The sequence below is a fragment of the Oryx dammah genome, unplaced genomic scaffold, assembly GCF_014754425.2.
Source record: "Oryx dammah isolate SB20612 unplaced genomic scaffold, SCBI_Odam_1.1 HiC_scaffold_4, whole genome shotgun sequence".
Lineage (NCBI taxonomy): Eukaryota > Metazoa > Chordata > Mammalia > Artiodactyla > Bovidae > Oryx > Oryx dammah.
The window spans coordinates 21,363,885-21,383,496 of NW_024070188.1; the positions used below are offsets into that span (position 1 = coordinate 21,363,885).

The 19,612-nt window shown below is 37.6% G+C and overlaps 2 protein-coding genes across 3 annotated transcripts in view; one reads left to right on the plus strand and one right to left on the minus strand.

The window, feature by feature from the left end:
• Positions 1–305: 305 nt before the first annotated feature.
• Positions 306–12,286, plus strand: FAM162B (family with sequence similarity 162 member B). Of its 2 annotated transcripts, XM_040238441.1 has the most exons (5): positions 306–487; positions 624–735; positions 3,033–3,141; positions 7,909–7,923; positions 10,691–10,776. In XM_040238441.1, the coding sequence occupies exons 1-4, from the start codon at positions 316–318 to the stop codon at positions 7,921–7,923; spliced, it is 408 nt and encodes a 135-aa protein (XP_040094375.1). In that variant the 5' UTR covers positions 306–315; the 3' UTR covers positions 10,691–10,776. The 2 variants fall into 2 exon arrangements, with proteins under 2 accessions (XP_040094375.1, XP_040094374.1); XM_040238440.1 differs by lacking the exon at positions 7,909–7,923 and having other exon boundaries at positions 10,691–12,286.
• A 722-nt stretch (positions 12,287–13,008) lies between these two features.
• KPNA5 (karyopherin subunit alpha 5) overlaps positions 13,009–19,612 on the minus strand; it is a 48,920-nt gene continuing 42,316 nt past the window's right edge. Inside the window, exons 13-14 of the mRNA XM_040238434.1 lie at positions 18,871–19,049; positions 13,009–16,358 (exon numbers count right to left, since the gene is read on the minus strand). Of these exons, the coding sequence (XP_040094368.1) occupies positions 16,171–16,358; positions 18,871–19,049 (367 nt within the window). The 3' untranslated portion in view covers positions 13,009–16,170. The remainder of the gene's footprint in view (positions 16,359–18,870; positions 19,050–19,612) is intronic.

The following is a 19,612-nucleotide window of genomic DNA, read 5'->3' on the forward strand; positions in this document are numbered from 1 at the left end:
GTGAAATTAAAAAATACATATACATGTGATGGAAACACGTTTCTATTCAATACCAAGAATTGCCTTTAAAAGGCATGGAGCTGTTTCGGGAGGAAAGTCGTCCGCGGCGCGCCAGGGGACCGACTCAGCCGCAGGGTCGACACGCCCGGATCAGGGGTCGCAGGCTGGGGGCGGGGACCCGGGGCCCAGGGCGCGCACGTCAGACTCCAGCTGCGCATCCGGGGCTCCCCTGGGAGCGGCGCGGGGCGGGGCGGCAGGGGTCCCGGGAGCTCCGGCCCTGGCTGGGCTGAGGGCGCCGGACCAGAGCTCAGCAGCATGCTGGCCACGGTCGGGAGCCTCCTGCGCCTCCGCCTAGGGCGCCTCCCCTGCTGCGCCCCGGGAGCGCCCCCAGAAGTCGAGCGGCGGCCGGTCGCGTCTCTCTGGCCCCGGGGTCACCCCCAGTACTCCAGTGGCGGCAGCCTCGGCGGCTCGGAGCCCCCAGGTTCTGGTGAGCAGGGGCTGGGAACGACCCGGGAGGGACGGGTCCGTGGAGCGCTGAGGCTGGGGGATGGAGGCGTGAGTGCGCCCCGATCACTGGGCCGTCGGTCTCTCCGTCACTCTGTATGTCCCTGTCGCTTTCGCAGCCGAGAAGGTCCATAGGGTCCCCGCCGAGCACAAGCCGTCGCAATTCGACAAGAGAATCCTCCTGTGGACCGGGCGTTTCAAAGCGATGGAGGATATTCCGCCTCGGATTCCGTAAGTGTGCTGGGCCGGGTTGAGGGCGCCCTGGAGGGTCCGCCCCAGGCCTGGAAGGCTCGGGGTCCACCCACTTGCCGACCTGGGCGCACAGAGGTCGGGAGAGGTGTGCAGAGCCACAAGGGTCTTCACAGTACTACTTACCACGCTAAGGGAATTACTCACGCGCCCCTAGTGCGGTTAAATGCCAGGCTCCTTCACTGGACTGTGAGAGACAAGCTAAGGAAAATCCCGGTTTAGTGGGTACTTCCACGGTCGCTCAGATACCCGCCCCCGGCGAGCTCCGGGGCCGGGAGGCAGTGGAGCCCTTAAGGCAAACAAAAACCAAGGTCCTCGCATACGCCCGGCTGGCTGAGAGGCGGAGGGGCCCTGGCCTGGGCTGGGGAGGGGAGGAGTTGCGGCTCCCTGATCCACCCAAGGAAGGATCATGACTCGTGGGGTGGCCGGAGAGTCTCTGGGAAGAAGCCACATCCATGTGACCCCCTCTTCTGGGGCGGGAGTTGCCCGGTGTACGCGGTTCTGCAGCCCTCTGAGCGCGGGTTTTCTAGGACTAGGAGCCAGGGCGTATCTGTGTCTCTGGCCTCCTCATCCCATACCCAAGGCAGAGGTTCGCTTGATAAAACCTAAGCTGACAACTTTAACACCAGGGTAAATGTAATCTTTTACGAAAACAAAAATAAAGGTCACCCGTAAAAAAGTTTTTTACAGCTTCCGTTTATGCAAAGCCCAGAAATCTTCCCAGCACTTTACAAGGGAGTGGTTAAAAGGGTAAGGAAGGAAACTAAACATAAAGCCTATCTACCACTTTTTAAACTGATCTCAAAAAAGAAGTGAGACTAGAACTATAAAATCAAATAAGTATTTCAGATGTTCAAATATTATTTTATATGATGTGATCAATGCCTGTTAGAATAGATGATGGAAACTGGGTCTACACCTTGTTCTGTGCATACTGTGCACACTGTTTATTGATTGTTAATTTATTAGTCATCAAAAACATTTCAAATGGGAAAAATATGGTGGGAAATGTTCAGTAATGAATTCTCAAGCATTTTTATCCCTTTCTTGGATTAAATGATTTAATGAGGAATGGACATGGAATTTGAACTGTTTTCAGCACTTATTCACCATGGAGATCTTTTTTTTAATATTATAAAACAAATTTTGTTTTCCTTGAGATCTATAATTTAGCCCAGAGCAGAAATTAGCCCCAGAAAAGCTTAAAAAGACCATCCTCAGTGTTTTTGGATTTTGAATTCTAGGGCTATATGACAGAGTAATCAAAAATGTAAAGAACCTGCATTATTGTAAATGAACCATCATGTCTAGAGATTCTAGACCCAAAATTATAGCAATATAGCTGTATATGTGAAGAGGTCCATTTTACAGAAATAATTCTTCTCCAAGATCACATCAAAGAAATATCATAAAAAGGAGAAATTCTGTTAAATTAACTTTGAGCAAGGTGCCTAGGAAAAAGTATTGTAGTTTTGGGTTGGAGACATGAAAGTATTTGAATATTTTTTATTATTTTCTATAATTTTCAAATCATTGCTATTTAGGAGAGATATGCCTCCTAAGCTAAGTGTTAGATTTACAATGTAAACAGCTTTCACTTTTATGCTTTTAATGGACATATAATTAACAAGTGACCTATAATTTTTGTACCATACACTAATGATATTTAATAATGACTGTACTTTTCCCTTTCTTTTCAGTGTTAAACTAATTTGGTATAGCAGTTCAAAGACAGATGGATGGGTAAAAAAGATCAGATCTTTCAGGTTCCATCTGGAACAAAAATCAACAACAAGTGTAATCTAATAATGTACTAATATTCACCTGTTTGCAACTAATATCTTAAAACTTACATTAATCTGGCTAAAACCTGAGGAAAACAGGCTAGATATTGGTTTTCTGTGTTCTTTCAACTAGTGGAAAGTTAAAGATATATTTTTTAAGAGGAATTGCTTCCTAGAATTCTTTTTTTTATGTTACTGCATTCTATTCAAATGACATAGATAAGAAAAAATACTGCTGAATACTTTCTCAAAAATCATTCTTTACTTATATCTATTTATAAGCTGCCACTTCATATTACTGCAGCAATATAAATAATAAATACCTGTTAATTTGAAATTAGTAAGATAATGTACTAGAATGTGTAAGGCTTTCACATCTGCCAGTTGCATTCAGGGAAATTTTTGGAATATTTACGTAAAAAATCATTGTCTATTATGCCAGTCAGGAAATCATATTGCTTTAATGTAATTAATAGAATACACATCTTGGTTTAGGCCAGAAATGATGGATGCTGCAAGAAACAAAGCTCGGGTGAAAGCTTGTTACGTAATGATTGGACTCACAATCATTGCCTGCTTTGCAGTGATAGCATCAGCCAAAAGGGTGAGTACCTCTTTCAAGTAAAAATAGACTTGTGAATGTTAAGAAGGATTATGAGCTTTGTTTTCATTTGGGGGATTATTGCTAGTTTTCCAATGTAAGAACAGTCTCATCTCAGACATCTTGAGCCATCCTCATATATCAATTGTACTGAAAACAACACTGTTCATGGAAATTTGAGTCAACAAATTAACTATCTGGACAGAAGGGACAGAAGCTTGTTTCCATTTATAAGACAAAGAAAAATGAGAAATTACAGTTTATAACCTGGTTAAAATAGGCAAAGGAAGAACTTTTTTGTATGAAAGTTATCCAAACTACACCCTTCCTTAAATCATGAACTGTTTAGCTATGGCATCAGTTCAGTTCAGTTGCTCAGTCATGTCCGACTCTTTGCAACCCCATGAACCGCAGCACGCCAGGCTTCCCTGTCCATCACCAACTCCTGGAGCTTACACTCATGTCCATCGAGTCGGTGATGCCATCCAATCATCTCATCCTCTGTCGTTCCATTCTCCTCCCACCTTCAATCTTTCCCAACATCAGGGTCTTTTCCAATGAGTCAGTCCTTTGCATCAGGTGGCCAAAGTATTGGCATTTCAGCTTCAGCATCAGTCCTTCCAATGAATATTCAGGATTGATCTCCTTTAGGATGGACTGGTTGGATCTCCTTGCAGTCCAAGGGACTCTCAAGAGTCTTCTCCAACACCACAGTTCAAAAGCATCAATTCTTTGGCTCTCAGCTTTCTTTACAGTCCAACTCTCACATCCATACATGACTACTGGAAAAACCATAGCCTTGAGACTATGTAAAAGATATTGCAATAAACTAGGCAACAGACGGTTATCTCAGACAAGGGTGATATCAGGAGAGATGATGTGGAGAGGTCAAATTGGGATATATTTTTAAACAGAGCCAATAGGATTGCTGGTGTATATGACTTACTTATGAGTAGCTGGGAAGATAATAAAATAGTACCTGAGTGAGAGTGTTTCAGATGCAGTGGTCAGGGAAGCTCACTCTAAGAATGAGAATAAGTCATCAGGGTAAGGCCAAGAGAATGAGGAAAGCCTATAGAGAGTAAAGTGTCTGGTGTATTAAAAAAAAAACACACACACACACATAGAACTAATGTGGCTGAAGTATAAAGGGAAGACAGTTTGAAACATGAAGGGTCTAGGCAGTATTGGAATCCAGTCTGTCATTTAGGAGCTAGAGAATCACCAACTGGATAGGCAGGTTACTAAGTAGGTTAAAAACTAGAGATGACTGAATTTCATTTTTATGTTTAAGTGTTCATCCCAATAAACGTTTACTAAAATTTCCATTTGATAAGAATAATTTCAAAGGCTAAGTTATTTGCCAAGCCAACAGAAAGAAACAGATATGTATAAGGACTTCCCTGATGGTTCAGTGGTTAAGACCATGTTTCCACTGCAGGGGCAAGGCTTCCATCCCTGGTCTGAGAACTAAGATCCCCACATGCCACGCAGCATGGCCAAAATAAAAGAATAGAAATACAGATAACATTAGAGCTTCCTAGATGGCACTAGTGATAAAGAACCCGCATGACAGTGCAGGAGACATAGGACACATATAGGAAACAGGAGACACGGGTTCAATCCTTGGGTCGAGATCATCCCCTAGAGGAGGGCATGGTAACCCACTCCAGTATTCTTTCCTGGAGAATCCCAGGGACAGAGGCGCCTGGCAGGCTACAGTCCATAGCATCACAGAGAGTCAAAGATGCTTGGTTGGTTCCAGGCAAACTATTCTGTGTGATGAGGTACCAAAATCCAGTTCCACCCCTGGCTGTATTACTAAAACACAGTTCCAAAACAAAGAAGTTATAATCATACTCTAATGGGCTCAGTTGTAGGTGCCACCATGAAGGACACTGATAAACTGGATTGTGTCCAGAGGAGAGTTCAACACAGAGGAAAGTTGTTAGCGATGGAGAAATTCAGACTTGAGAAAAGATGATTCACAGAGATATCAATATTTGTGGGGCTGCATTTCATGGTAAAAACTAATCAGCAGATGCAAGAATTGGGGAAAAGCAAGAAGCAAAATTAGAGAGTTATTACCTCGTAATTTCCCTTCAGAAAATACATATTAGAGATGGCAAAGAAAAGGGCTCATATACAGGACACAGGCAAACTAGACTCCGTGGTCATCACTCCCAAATTTTGCACTTCTATTTCATGATTCTGCCATAGACATCCTGGAATGTGAAGTCAAGTGGGCCTTAGAAAGCATCACTATGAACAAAGTTAGTGGAGGTGATGGAATTCCAGTTGAGCTATTTCAAATCCTGAAAGATGATGCTGTGAAAGTGCTGCATTCAATATGTCAGCAAATTTTGAAAACTCAGCAGTGGCCACAGGACTGGAAAAGGTCAGTTTTCATTCCAATCCCAAAGAAAGGCAACACCAAAGATGCTCACACTACCATACAACTGCACTCATCTCACACGCTAGTAAAGTGATGCTCAAAATTATCCAAGCCAGGCTTCAGCAATACGTGAACCGTGAACTTCCAGATGTTCAAGTTGGTTCTTGAAAAGGCAGAGGAACCAGAGATCAAATTGCCAACATCCGCTGGATCATCGAAAAAGCAAGAGAGTTCCAGAAAAACATCTATTTCTGCTTTATGACTATAGAGAGGCGTTTGATTGTGTGGATCACAATAAACTGAAAAATTCTGAAAGAGATGGGAATACCAGACCACCTCTTGAGAAACCTATATGCAGGTCAGGAAGCAACAGTTAGAACTGGACATGGAACAACAGACTGGTTCCAAATGGGAAAAGGAGTACGTCAAGGCTGTATATTGTCACCCTGCTTATTTAACTTACATGCAGAGTACATCAGGAGAAAGCTGGGCTGGAGGAACCACAAGCTGGAATCAAGATTGCCAGGAGAAATATCAATAACCTCAGATATGCGGATGACACCACCCTTATGGCAGAAAGTGAAGAACTAAAGAGCCTCTTGATGAAAGTGAAAGAAGAGAGTGAAAAAGTTGGCTTAAAGCTCAACATTCAGAAAACTAAGATCATGGCATCCGGTCCCATCACTTCATGGCAAATAGATGGAGAATCAGTGGAAACAGTGGCTGACTTTATTTTTCTGGGCTCCAAAATTACTGTGGATGGTGACTGCAGCCATGAAATTAAAAGATGCTTACTCCTTGAAAGAAAAGTTATGACCAAACTAGACAGCATATTAAAAAGCAGAGATATTACTTTGTCAACAAAGGTCCATCTAGTCAGTTCAGTTCAGTTCAGTTGCTCAGTTGTGTCTGACTCTTTGTGACCCCATGAACCGCAGCACGCCAGGCCTCCCTGTCCATCACCAACTCCTGGAGTCCACCCAAGCCCATGAGTCGGTGATGCCATCCAACCATCTCATCCTCTGTCGTCCCCTTCTCCTCCTGCTCTCAATCTTTCCCAGCATCAGGATCTTTTCAAATGAGTCAGCTCTTCTCATCAAGTGGCCAGAGTATTAGAGTTTCAGCTTTAGCATCAGTCCTTCCAATGAACACCCAGGACTGATCTCCTTTAGAATGGACTGGTTGGATCTCCTTGCAGTCCAAGGAACTCTCAAGTCTTCTCCAGCACCATAGTTCAAAAGCATCAATTCTTTGGAGCTCAGTTTTCTTTATAGTCCAACTCTCACATTCATACATGACCACTGGAAAAACAATAGCCTTCACTAGATGGACCTTTGTTGGCAAAGTAATGTCTCTGCTTTTGAATATGCTGTCTAGTTTGGTCATAACTTTTCTTCCGAGAAGCAAGCGTCTTTTAATTTCATGGCTGCAATCACCATCCACAGCGATTTTGGAGCCCAGAAAAATAAAGTCAGCCACTGTTTCCACTGATTCTCCATCTATATGCCATGAAGTGATGGGACCAGATGTCATGATCTTAGTTTTCTGAATGTTGAGCTTTAAGCCAACTTTCTCACACTCTTCTTTCACTTTCATCAAGAGGCTCTTTAGTTCCTCTTCACTTTCTGCCATAAAGGTGGTGTCATCCGCATATCTGAGGTTATTGATATTTCTCCTGGCAATCTTGATTCCAGCTTGTGCTTCTTCCAGCCCAGCATTTCTCATGATGTACTCTGAATGTAAGTTAAATAAGCAGGGTGACAATATATAGCCTTGACGTACTGCTTTTCCTATTTGGAACCAGTCTGTTGTTCCATGTCCAGTTCTAATTGTTGCTTCCTGACCTGCATATAGGTTTCTCAAGAAGTGGTCTGGTTTTCCCATCTCTTTCAGAATTTTCCACAGTTTATTGTGATCCACATTGTCAAAGGCTTCGTTATAGGCAATAAAGCAGAAATAGATGTTTTTCTGGAACTCTCTTGCTTTTTTGATGATCCAATGGATGTTGGCAATTTGATCTTTGGTTCCTGTGCTTTCTCAAAAACCAGCTTGAACATCTGGAAGTTCACAGTTCACGTATTGCTAAAGCCTGGCTTGGCGAATTTTGAGCATGACTTTACTAGCGTGTGAGATTAGTGCAGTTGTATGGTAGTGTGAGCATCTTTGGTGTTGCCTTTCTTTGGGATTGGAATGAAAACTGACCTTTTCCAGTCCTGTGGCCACTGCTGAGTTTTCAAACTTTGCTAACATATTGAGTGCAGCACTTTCACAGCATCATCTTTCAGGATTTGAAATAGCTCAACTGGAATTCCATCACCTCCACTAACTTTGTTCGTAGTGATGCTTTCTAAGGCCCGCTTGACTTCACATTCCAGGATGTCTGGCTCTAGGTAAGTGATCACACCATCGTGATTATCTGGGTTGTGAAGATCTTTTTTGTACAGTTCTTCTGTGTATTCTTGCCACCTCTTCTTAATATCTTCTGCTTCTGTTAGGTCCATACCATCTCTGTCCTTTATTGAGCCCATCTTTGCATGAAATGTTCCCTTGGTATCTCTAATTTTCTTGAAGAGATCTCTAGTCCTTCCCATTCTATTGTTTTCTTCTATTTCTTTGCATTGATCACCGAGGAAGGCTTTCTTATCTCTCCTTGCTATGCTTTGGAACTCTGCATTTAAATGGGTATATCTTTCCTTTTCTCCTTTGCTTTTCACTTCCCTTCTTTTCACAGCTATTTGTAAGGCCTCCTCAGACAGCCATTTTGCTTTTTTGCATTTCTTTTTCCTGGGGATGGTCTTGATTCCTGTTTCCTGTACAATGTCATGAACCTCCATCCATAGTTCATCAGGCACTCTGTCTATCAGGTCTAGTCCCTTAAATCTATTTCTCACTTCCACTGTATAGTCATAAGGGATTTGATTTAGGTCATACTTGAATGGTGTAGTGGTTTTCTCCACTTGCTTCAATTTCAGTCTGAATTTGGCAATAAGGAGTTCATGATCTGAGCCACAGTCAGTTCCCGGTCTTGTTTTTGCTGACTGTATAGAGCTTCTCCATCTTTGCCTGCAAGGAATATAATCAATCTGATTTCGGTGTTGACCATCTGGTGATGTCCATGTGTAGAGTCTTCTCTTGTGTTGTTGGAAGAGGGTGTTTGCTATGACCAGTGCCTTCTTTTGGCAGAACTCTATTAGCCTTTGCCTTGCTTCATTCTGTACTCCAAGGCCAAACTTGCCTATTACTCCAGGTGTTTCTTGACTTCCTACTTTTGCATTCTAGTCCCCTATAATGAAAAGGACATCTTTTTTTGGGTGTTAGTTCTAGAAGGTCTTGTAGGTCTTCTTAGAACTGTTCAACTTCAGCTTCTTCAGCGTTATTGGTTGGGGCATAGACTTGGATTACTGTGATATTTAATGATTTGCCTTGGAAACGAACAAAGATCATTCTGTCGTTTTTGAGACTGCATCCAAGTACTGCATTTCGGACTCTTTTGTTGACCATGATGGCTGCTCCTTTTCTTCTAAGGGATTCCTAGGCTATGGTTTTTCCAGTAGTCACGTATGGATGTGAGTTGGACTATAAAGAAAGCTGAGCTCCAAAGAATTGATGCTTTTGAACTCTGGTGTTGGAGAGGACTCTTGAGAGTCTCCTGGACCGCAAGGAGATTCAACCAGTCCATCCTCAAGGAGATCAGTCCTGGGTGTTCATTGGAAGGTCTGATGCTGAAGCTGAAACTCCAATACTTTGGCCACCTGATGTGAAGAGCTGACTCATTTGAAAAGACCCTGATGCCTGGAAAGATTGAGGGCAGGAGGAGGATGGCATCACCAACTCAATGGTTTGAGTTGGGTAGGCTCTCTGAGTTGGTGATGGACAGGGAGACGTGGCGTGCTGTGGTTCATGGGTCGCAAAGAGTCGGACACAACTGAGCGACTGAACTGAACTGTATCCATCTTCTTTCTCTCCAATCACCTGTCACTTTGAATAATTAATATGTTACCTTATCTAAGATGCTGTCAGATAGAGATGGAGAAATGGTTAGCAATTTGAGATGTGTTCGGAAAGGTAAAAAGGATAGACCTTTATGGTAAGTTCAGTGTGGGAAGAGGAAACAAAATGGAAGAATGACATCAAAAAAGCCTGGATTTCTGCCTTTAGAATGTAAGAGGGATGGTGTTGCCATTCCCCATGTGTACAGCTGGGGAAAGAACTGGTAGGCCTGACAGACAAAATATATCAAGTCCTCTATTTTGGATATGTTAAGTGTGAAATGCGTAACAGACTTCCATCAACATCTATTAGATTTTTATTTTTTTTTCCTGCAAAGTACTTTGTATGTTCTTCAGTCTGAGGGACCTATAGCTTTGCTCACTTCTGAAAAAGTGTAAGCTGTTATTACTTCAAATATGACCTCTCCCCTCATTCTAATAACTCACCTAGTGGGAATATATGTTGGAATTTCTAATTCTATTATCCATGTCTCTTCTCTATTTTTTTGTGCTTATATCTCTGTGCTGTATTTAGATTATTTCCTCTGATCCATTTTCTAGCTAGAGTTCTTTCCTCCTGATCACAATGCTAATTATCTTCTCTTTTTACAAGTAATTTTTTCTCCCCCAGGTAAATGCCTAGTGTTCTTGCCAGTTCTCAGGCTGGTAAGAGCTTTAGTCATTTCACAGGAATACCTCAGCTCCATGCCCATGATCTAAATCCTGAACTTGCCTATTGGTATAGCGATTCAACTTCTAGCCCACAGCTGTTAAAGCCATTATTTCCCCCTAATAAAGCCATTTCCGTCTATCCTGGCTTTTGTCCTTCTCATTCCCCATCAACTTATGCCTTTTGCATTCTTTTCATAAAAGGTACCTGAGGATTTCCCTTTCTTGATTTTGAGTTTAACTATTTGAAAGTGATTTATTTTTTGTTCAACAACTATATCTTTGTGTGCCAAGAGGAGGTGGGGCAGATTTCTGATACAGCGGTACTGTTGTCTAGAAGTCTAATAACTTAGGCAGATTGTATCAAAGGATCATTTTTCTTAAAATGCTACATGTGATTGATGCTTTGTTATTTTTCTTCTTTCATGGAGTCTGCTATGTATCTCTAAAATACAAATTTTTCCAGAGTGTCAAAATGCTTTGCCTTTTGCTTCTGCAGGCTGCAGAACGACATGAATCTTTAACAAGTTGGAACCTGGCAAAGAAGGCAAAATGGCGTGAAGAAGCGGCGCTGGCTGCACAGGCCAAGGCTAAATGATATTCTAACTGACAAAGTGTTCATCGGAATATCATCACTATTACCAGCAACAATAAATGATAGGTAAAAGAGAATATTTAACAAAGTACTTGTCAAGGCTTTATTTTGGTAACAAGAATGGCAAAATCTTTTTTTATTTCTACTTTTAGTAAATTTTTGCTGAAGTATAACATACATTTAGAAAGTGCACAAAAGTGTACACGGTTTGATAGAATTTTAGTGAACACACCTGTATTAACTGTTCAGGTCAAGACGTAAAACATCTCCTTTCTGCCTTATTTCTGCCCTCAGTCATTACCACACAGATTAAAAAAAGATGTTGTTTTATCACCGTAGACTAGTTTTGCCTGTTTTAACTTTATATACATAGAATTATATAATATACACTTGTGTAAATTCTTATACTCAGTATTATATTGTGAGATTCATCAACAGACTGTGAGTAGCAGGAAGTCATTCATTTTCATTGTTATAGTATTCCATTGTATGAATATGCCAGTTTATCTGGTTATTTGGTCCAGTTTTTAGCCACTAGAGATAGTGCTAAAATGAGCATCCTGGGGACTTCCTTGGCGGGCCAGTGGTTGAGACTCTGCACTTCCACCGCACGGGGCACAGGGTTCATCCCTGGTTGGGAAACTAAGATCCCACATGCTTTGGGAACAAAAGTACAACAAACTTCCCCTACCACACATCACGCTGTAGTCACAAAACAGAATAGTAAACAGCAAAGAGAATGAACAAACCACACATACATGCATCAGTATGAATCTCAAAAAATGTTAACATTGAGCCAAAACCCCAAACTCCCAGATATAGAAAATATATGTAAACTTCCAGTTTACACATTTAGAAAACAGATAAGTGAGGCTATATTTCTTAGGGATATATACACATGAGATGAAACAATGAAGAAAAGCACAAGGATTAATAATAAAATCCAGAGTAATAGTTACAAGGGACTGATAATAATTAAATTGGATGGTGAATACACAGTTTTATTATTCAACTGTCTTCTTACACATTATTCTCTTTGTGTATTTTATAATAAAACAATTTAGAAGGTGGAATGCTCAGAAAATAATGATTCAAGTTAAACCCCTAAAATTTTGCCATACATTTTTAGACAACAGTTTAAAAAAACAACCATGACTGAAAGGGAACAAGAGGGATCCCTCAAAAGTAAAGCTGTCTGAAGTTTAGAACTCCCAATTTTTAAATAACAGGTACTTTTGAGCATTACACATTAAATTCCCCAAATTGCCTACTGCTTCCAAATTTAAATGTTTATGCAAAAGCTAGGTGGGCTGCCGTCTATGGGGTCGCACAGAGTCAGACACGACTGAAGTGACTTAGCAGTAGCAGCAGTGAGCATTTTAAGCTTTTTACTTGGTGGGGTTGCTCCCAATCAACATTTTAGTTTTGGTGGTGCTGTACAGCAATGCTTGCAAGTGCAACTATTTGAAAATTTTATTTCATAAGAATGGAAAATTGAAATGTTAAAGTGACTAATAATGATATGATGTATGTGTCTCTTAAAATTGCAGATGGCTTTATTGGGAGCAAGAAACCCTAAAAATAACTGACATAACTACTTTTACTACTCTGTGATTAACAAAGTTTCAAATACTGAAGGAAATGAGGCCAGATAAAGCAAAAACAAACAAAAAAAATGGTAGTAGAATAAGAAAATAAAAACACTAAACTAGGGGCGGAGGCTAAGCTTGGCTACTGTGTGATTTTGTGTTTCAGAGCACACTAAGAAAGTTAAATCAGATATTCCCTTCTCTTTCCATATATTACGTTTAAAACTCTAAGCCTTAAATAAATGCAGTATATTGCATTAAAATAATAGAAAAGGAAAAATAATCTTAGCTGAAACATGTGAATGTCCCATTAATTGCCAAGGCATGAGATACAAACATAAATTAGATACATCCTCCATTATAGTTGAATATATAAGTTCTAAAATAAAAGCAACATACTGCTTTATCAGATAGTCCCACCAACGAAATCTTACTGGTTTTAGAAAGGGGATGGGATTTTAATCATTGAGGGCATCTATTTTTGCTCTGTTAGGAATACACAATCGTAAGTGAGAACAAATGAAACAGACACACTTATATAAATGCAATTGTAAAATAGCATTTTATTGTTTTTAATATAGTGCTGTAACATTTCATAATATTGCATATTACTCAAATGTTGATTTTTTTTAGTTAGTCAAGAACATCTTCCCCATCCCACTTCCCAATCAGAACTTAAAGACACATTATCTTTCTGGAGCTCTATCATATGGGCTCCTAATATGTTACATTCTGTAAAACAGTAATGCTATGAACTAAAATGAGTAAAGGTTAACAATTACTTTGATTTCACAGTTTCACAAAGCAGCAAGTAGACTGCTGAATTTAGAACAGCAACAAAAATCCACTAAGACTTTGTATTGTAATTACTTTTTCCATAATGCTCCTTCTTAAGAGAAGAAAAATATGAAGGCAAAGGTAATGTTTTGTCCAACAAAAGTCCTTTATCAACAAATCAATCTTTATCTGCATATAGGTTTTACAGTTACCGAATGATATGCTGTTTCTGTGCCAGCAGATTTTATTACATTTTTTTTGTTTTTATTTTTTGCTTTCCTGTTCTAGTGCTACCAATAAGTGAACAAAATGACACTAAAAATTATGTTCTAGAAACAGTTTTCAAAATAAAACGGATAGTAAAAACACCCGGGTCACTGAGTCAAGTACTTACAAATATAAAACAAGTAAGCATAATTGCATAGATTAGCTAGTAAAAATTCAAATTCAGACAAAACTAAAACACCAAATTTAATTAAACATAAAGGACTCCTTCAAGTATTTTTTTTATTTCTGCATTAATGTTGCATGCATTGCCCTTTAGAACATGTTTTCTTTTCTTTTTTTTGACACAGTTTCTCTCGGATTTAAATATAATAAAGCTTAGGAAAGCAAGTTGAAAAAAGAAAAAAATTTCCCACAAGGGCCAGGGGAGATTAAGGAAAATACATTTTGGAGCATTTAAAATAGCACATTTGAAAAGAGTAGTCATATTAAGAAAAAATTTAGAAACAAGTATTTGCTAGTATTGGTTCAATAAAGTTATTACCATACCAACAGCTGGTCCCAACAATTACATATTGCCCCTTGCATTCAAATCTAATCAAATCAATTATCCTAGTAACAGATCCAATGAATTAAATATAATTTTTGTATATAAATGCCTAAAATATGGTCAAATTCTATACTTAGAGGTATAATGCTTGCTTTACTGGCAAAAATTTAAAATTAAAGGCCATTCTGTTATTTCCATTATTTTTCCTTCTGTAAGAACTATTTTGTTTGAAAGACGTGGCTTAAAGATTTATTAATCTAAATCTCCTAAACTGACTACAGGGTCCTCAAAATAAAAGCAGGCACAGCTGGTTAGTTTATGAATTATGCTGCATTATCAAGTTCAATTGATTAGAAAGAATGGAATACCCTGTCACCTGATACTTATACTATCAGCATCACAAAAAAGTGTTGATCTGATAAATTCACCATCAATTTGGTAATCTTTAATATAACTACCCTGTTCTTTTGAATATACATATACTGAACTTCATAACTTCTACTACAATAAAAAGGGCACAGATACAATACTCTACTTAACAATATAAAAGAGGTTTGGCAGATGCAGTCAGCATTATGGACACCATTTAAACCTGTAGTCTATAGCCTGTAGGTTTTAAGTGTCTTGCCAAAAGCTTAGTTTCATGATATATAATTTTACAAAGTGTCATACTATTTAAAAGTACTTCTGTATACGTTTTCTTCTTGTTAACATGCCTCTGATTTCCAGCAGAAACATTATAAATGATACCATAAATGAAATCTTTCTTTACAGAATAGACTATGAGTCATATAAAAAATGCTTTTAGTTTCTATCTTAAAACAGCAATAAACTAATTTTTAAATAAGTACTTTAGATATATAACTGGAAATGTAAATAGCCTGTATATAACTATAAATGAAAAGACTGAGCTCAACAGTACCATATCTGCTTAGAAAACTACCGAGTATAGTACTGTGAAAAAAACCACATAAGACACATGCATATATATGGATCTATAAATAAATATATATATATAATTTTCTATTGAAACCTTTTTAAGTTTCACAATATGAAGAGGTTTTTGATGTTAATACATAAACACTTACAGTATATTAACCAATCTGATACAAATGTAATCTAATACAATGGTACATTGATAAGCAGCAGTATGATCCTTTGAGTATTACCAAAGGGGAAAAAAATCCTAATATAGGTTTCAACCAATTAAAGAAGCCTTAGTAATTTTCATTAATATCATCCTTTTGTGTCCAAACATTAAGTACATTTAATAAAATTTAATACATAACAAGGTGATTTCTTCAGGACAATTTTGCCATTCAAGTACCTAAGTTCATTATTACACAGAAAGTGAAACTTCTCAATTACTGCTCTGAAAAATCAGAGAAAGGAATACAGTATTATTTTTGCTATGCAGCACTACTTTAGATTCATAATGGCATCTCTATCATGATGCTCTCTAAAATGAGCAGTGAAAAAATAAAAAAACACTATTTCAAAAATGTTAGCATATTTGGTCAAAATATAAAATATAGCATTCATATGTTAAAAACACAAATATTTAAATGTTGTGTAATTATTTTAATGTGTTCAATATGAAGAACAGCTTCTCTCTTCACAACTGCTACATTTTAATTGATTATCAATACAATATTTTTCCTATATTTTATAAGTAACTTTTACAGGTTTTGTCAAACTTTTTTTTTGCAAAGTATAACCTACAGCACAGTGATTTATAATTTCTGGTAACATCTATCTTTACATTCTAATTTAGCCTTTTCTCTATTTCACGCTTCTGAAGCTTTTTTGTTTTGTTTTTGCTTTGAGAGGTAGATTTAGTAGAGAACGGGAATGTCAAACACTGCCAAAATGCAATTATCAACAGCTGTACTGTTAATGTGCAATTTCCAAGAGTGCTAGAAAAATTCAGAACCATTATTGTCATACTTTACCAAAATTCTCATTCTCAGGCTTAAATTATTAAATAATGTATTTAACTGTTCTCAAATAGACACAAAAAAAGATAAAACAATGAAAGACATATATACAGGCAGACCAACATAACAACAAAACTATAATAAAAGGTTGCATATGAATGGAAACTTTTGTTTTGCTTTCTAAAAGTGCATCTTCTTTCTTTTTTTGTTCTACACAAAAACACATCAAATATTCCTACTGACAATGCAAGAAAGGGGAGATATGTAAAGCTACCCTTCTTAGCCATTAATTTACCTCCTACCAAGTTAAAGTTGGAACCCTTCCATTGGTGCTTCCTGCTGCTGAAATACAAACTGTTGCTGATTTTCATCCACTTGAGGTACAATACTGGGGTCGTCATCTTCTACACCAAAGTAATGTTCAATCAGATCAAAAGCCTTTTGGTAAATTTCCTGATTTTCATGGCTTTGCAGAAATTCAATTTTATCTAGACCTATTATATAAAGCATATATATAAAATCAAAGTTATTACTCAGATTTCAACATATATTTAAATCAAAATAATGAATCAATAGATCACCAGTCCACTGTCAATGGAACTGTTATTTTTAACCTAATTTAAAAAATTAAAACATAATTTTTAAAGGTTATATTCCATTTACAGTTATTACAAAACATTGGCTATATTCCCTGTGTTGTACAATACATCCTTGAGCCTATCTTACCCAATAATTTGCACTCTACCCCCACTGGTTGCACTGGTAACCACTAGTTTATATGAGTCTACTTCTCTTTTGTTATCGTCACTAGTTTGTAGCATTTTTTAGATTACACATTTAAGTGATTCTGTAGCTTTTATCTGATTTTTGCATATAATGATAGTCAATACTTTTGCTTTATAGTTCACAAATAAAAATATTGGGCAATAGGGTATGAAGAGTAAGCATAGGCTGGGCAGTAGGAAGATCATAGAATCCACCCTTCTAGTTGTATGATTTTGCCCAAATAAGTTTGATTCCTCTGTACTTCAGTTTCTGAATTTTAAAATGACAGTTTCAGATCATGTAAACTCCACAAGTTGTTTCCAGGGTAATCATGTTAAATAAAAAGCACAAAAAGGGAAAGCAACAAAACAACAACAACAACAACCCTAAAATTAATGAGCAAACTAACAGTAAGTTCTCTCACAGAATAAGCCAAAGTGTATCAATAAGGAATAAACGAATACTATTTGTAAATCCAATATAGTTTATAAGTGAAACTGAAAAAACCCATTTGCATAGTGTAAGGAGAATCTACAGTGTTTTATTTTATTGCTCACAAGAAAATAATCCACATGTAAGTCTGGATGATGCTAAAAGTATTTTTCACTTAATTACAGATAAACCTCTTCAATTTGTTGCAGGATATAAATATATCAAGTAATCATATCTATATATACTCATAGAATAGCTCAAACTCTAGTATAACTTGGGGCCAAAATAATGATTGTAGCAGGAAATATTCTTAAATCAGCGATTAATATCTTTCATTTATATGATGTCTTAACCAGTGACATTATGTAATTTGAAATAAAGGCAAAGTGGAATGCCAGGTGTGGTTGAATGGATATAATAGGACTTAAGACAGAAAGTGAATATTTAATGGAAATATACTGAGAGGAAAAAGAACTGACTTAGATTCATGCCTCATCTGGAAATAAATTCTATGGTCTTGGTTACAGTTGTTTGAATTCTGGATCTGATGCCAAACACAAAGGACAAAAAAGTAAAAATAAACAAGTGGGACCACATTAAACTAAAAAACTTCTGTACAGCAAAGGAAAACATCAGCAATATGAAAAGATAACCTAGGAAATGAGAGAAAGTATTTGCGAATCATATACCTAGTAGGGGGTTAATATCCAAAATATATAAAGAACTCATATAACTCAATACCCCAAAACCAAACTATCTGATTAAAAAAATGGGCAGACAATCTGAATGAACATTTTTTCAAGGGAGATACACAGATGCCCAACAGGTATATGACAAGATGCTCAACATTATTAATCATTAGAGAAATGGAAATGAAAACCACAATAAGATATCACCTTACACCTGTTAGAATGACCACTGTCAAAAAGATGAGACAAAGTGTTGGTAAGGATGTGGGAAAAGGAAACCCTTGTGCACTATTGGTGGGAATGTAAACTGGTGCAATCCCTATGGATAACAATATGGATTATAGGGCAGTTCTAGTTTTAACTTTTCACATTTATTTTTTAAAGTATAATCCAGCAATTTCACTTCTTGATATTTATCTCAAGAAAATGAAAAAAAAAAAATGAACTCAAAGCTATTATGAATCCCCGTGTTCATTTCAGCATGATTTACAACAGCCCAGACATGGGAGCTATCTTATCTATCAAAGAATGAATCGATAAAGAAACTGTGGTACATATACACACACATACACATACAGAGGAACAGTACTCAGTTTTTTTTAAAAAAGAAGAAAACCTTGCCATCTGCAACAACCTGGATGGACCTTGGGGGCATTACACTCACTGAAACAAGTCACAGATACAGACCAATACCTTATAATCTCACTTACATGTAGAATCTAAACAAACAAAAACAAAGAGCTCAGAGTAAGTGCATTGATACAGGGTACAGACTGGCTGTTGTCAGAGACAGGAGGTGAGGGGGTGAATTAAATGGGTGAAAGGGGCTGTCAAAAGGCACAAACTTCTAGTCTGTATAAGCTTTGGGGAAGTAATATACAGTGATGGGGACCACATTTAATAATACTGTAATATATATATGAAAGCTGCTAAGAGTAAATCTGAAGAGTTCTCACTACAAGAAAAAAAATGTTAACTATGGTGACATGAACTATAATTATTCCATTCATTTTGCAGTATACACAAATACTGAATCATTATGTTATATACATGAAACCAATGTGTCACTTGGATCTCAATTAAAACATTGATAGCAATATAAATTTTACTGAATGCTCACCATATGCTTCTTCAATGAGGGCACAGTATGGATTAATGCCTATTCCATTCTGCTTAGATTCTTGTTCCCCAAGCCGTAAAATATTTTCAAGTCCATTTAAAGCCACTTGAACTATTTTAGAGTCCATAACAGTCAATAGATCACAAAGTGGTTTAATGCAGCCTAAAGCTACCAAATACCTTCAGAATAATTAAAAAAAAAAATGTGGAGGAGAAACATTTTAAAATACTTAAATATTTATAGCAATGACATGAAAACATTATTCAGTGAAATGTTACATAAACACTTAAGTATTCTTAAAAATACTTAAATTTTTACTTATATAGGAACCTGAAAATGCTTACTCTTATTTTCATAATTTAACATAATTAGCAATTAATGGTATTACAAATATTACAAAAATACATATAAGCAAATTGGTACTTATAGTTGTTTTTGCATAGCATATGAGTGCAAAGAATAGTTGGCTCAAGGTTTGTTTTTGTTTTAAAGGTTAGTTAGCCCATGTAACACATGAAGCCATATCGGGGTAGGTAGAAATGAAGACAGAAAAGAGACACCTAAATCAAACTGAAAGAAATTTTCCACAGAAACAATTGTAGTTAATGTTCTAAAATACAGGCTGTGTTTCAGAAGCACAGAAGGCTTCTAGAGGCAAAACAGGCCATGTTGTGAATAATCTTAATAAACAATGATCACAAAAATTGTTCTCATTTCCTAATGCTTTTTCCTTTTCTAGTTG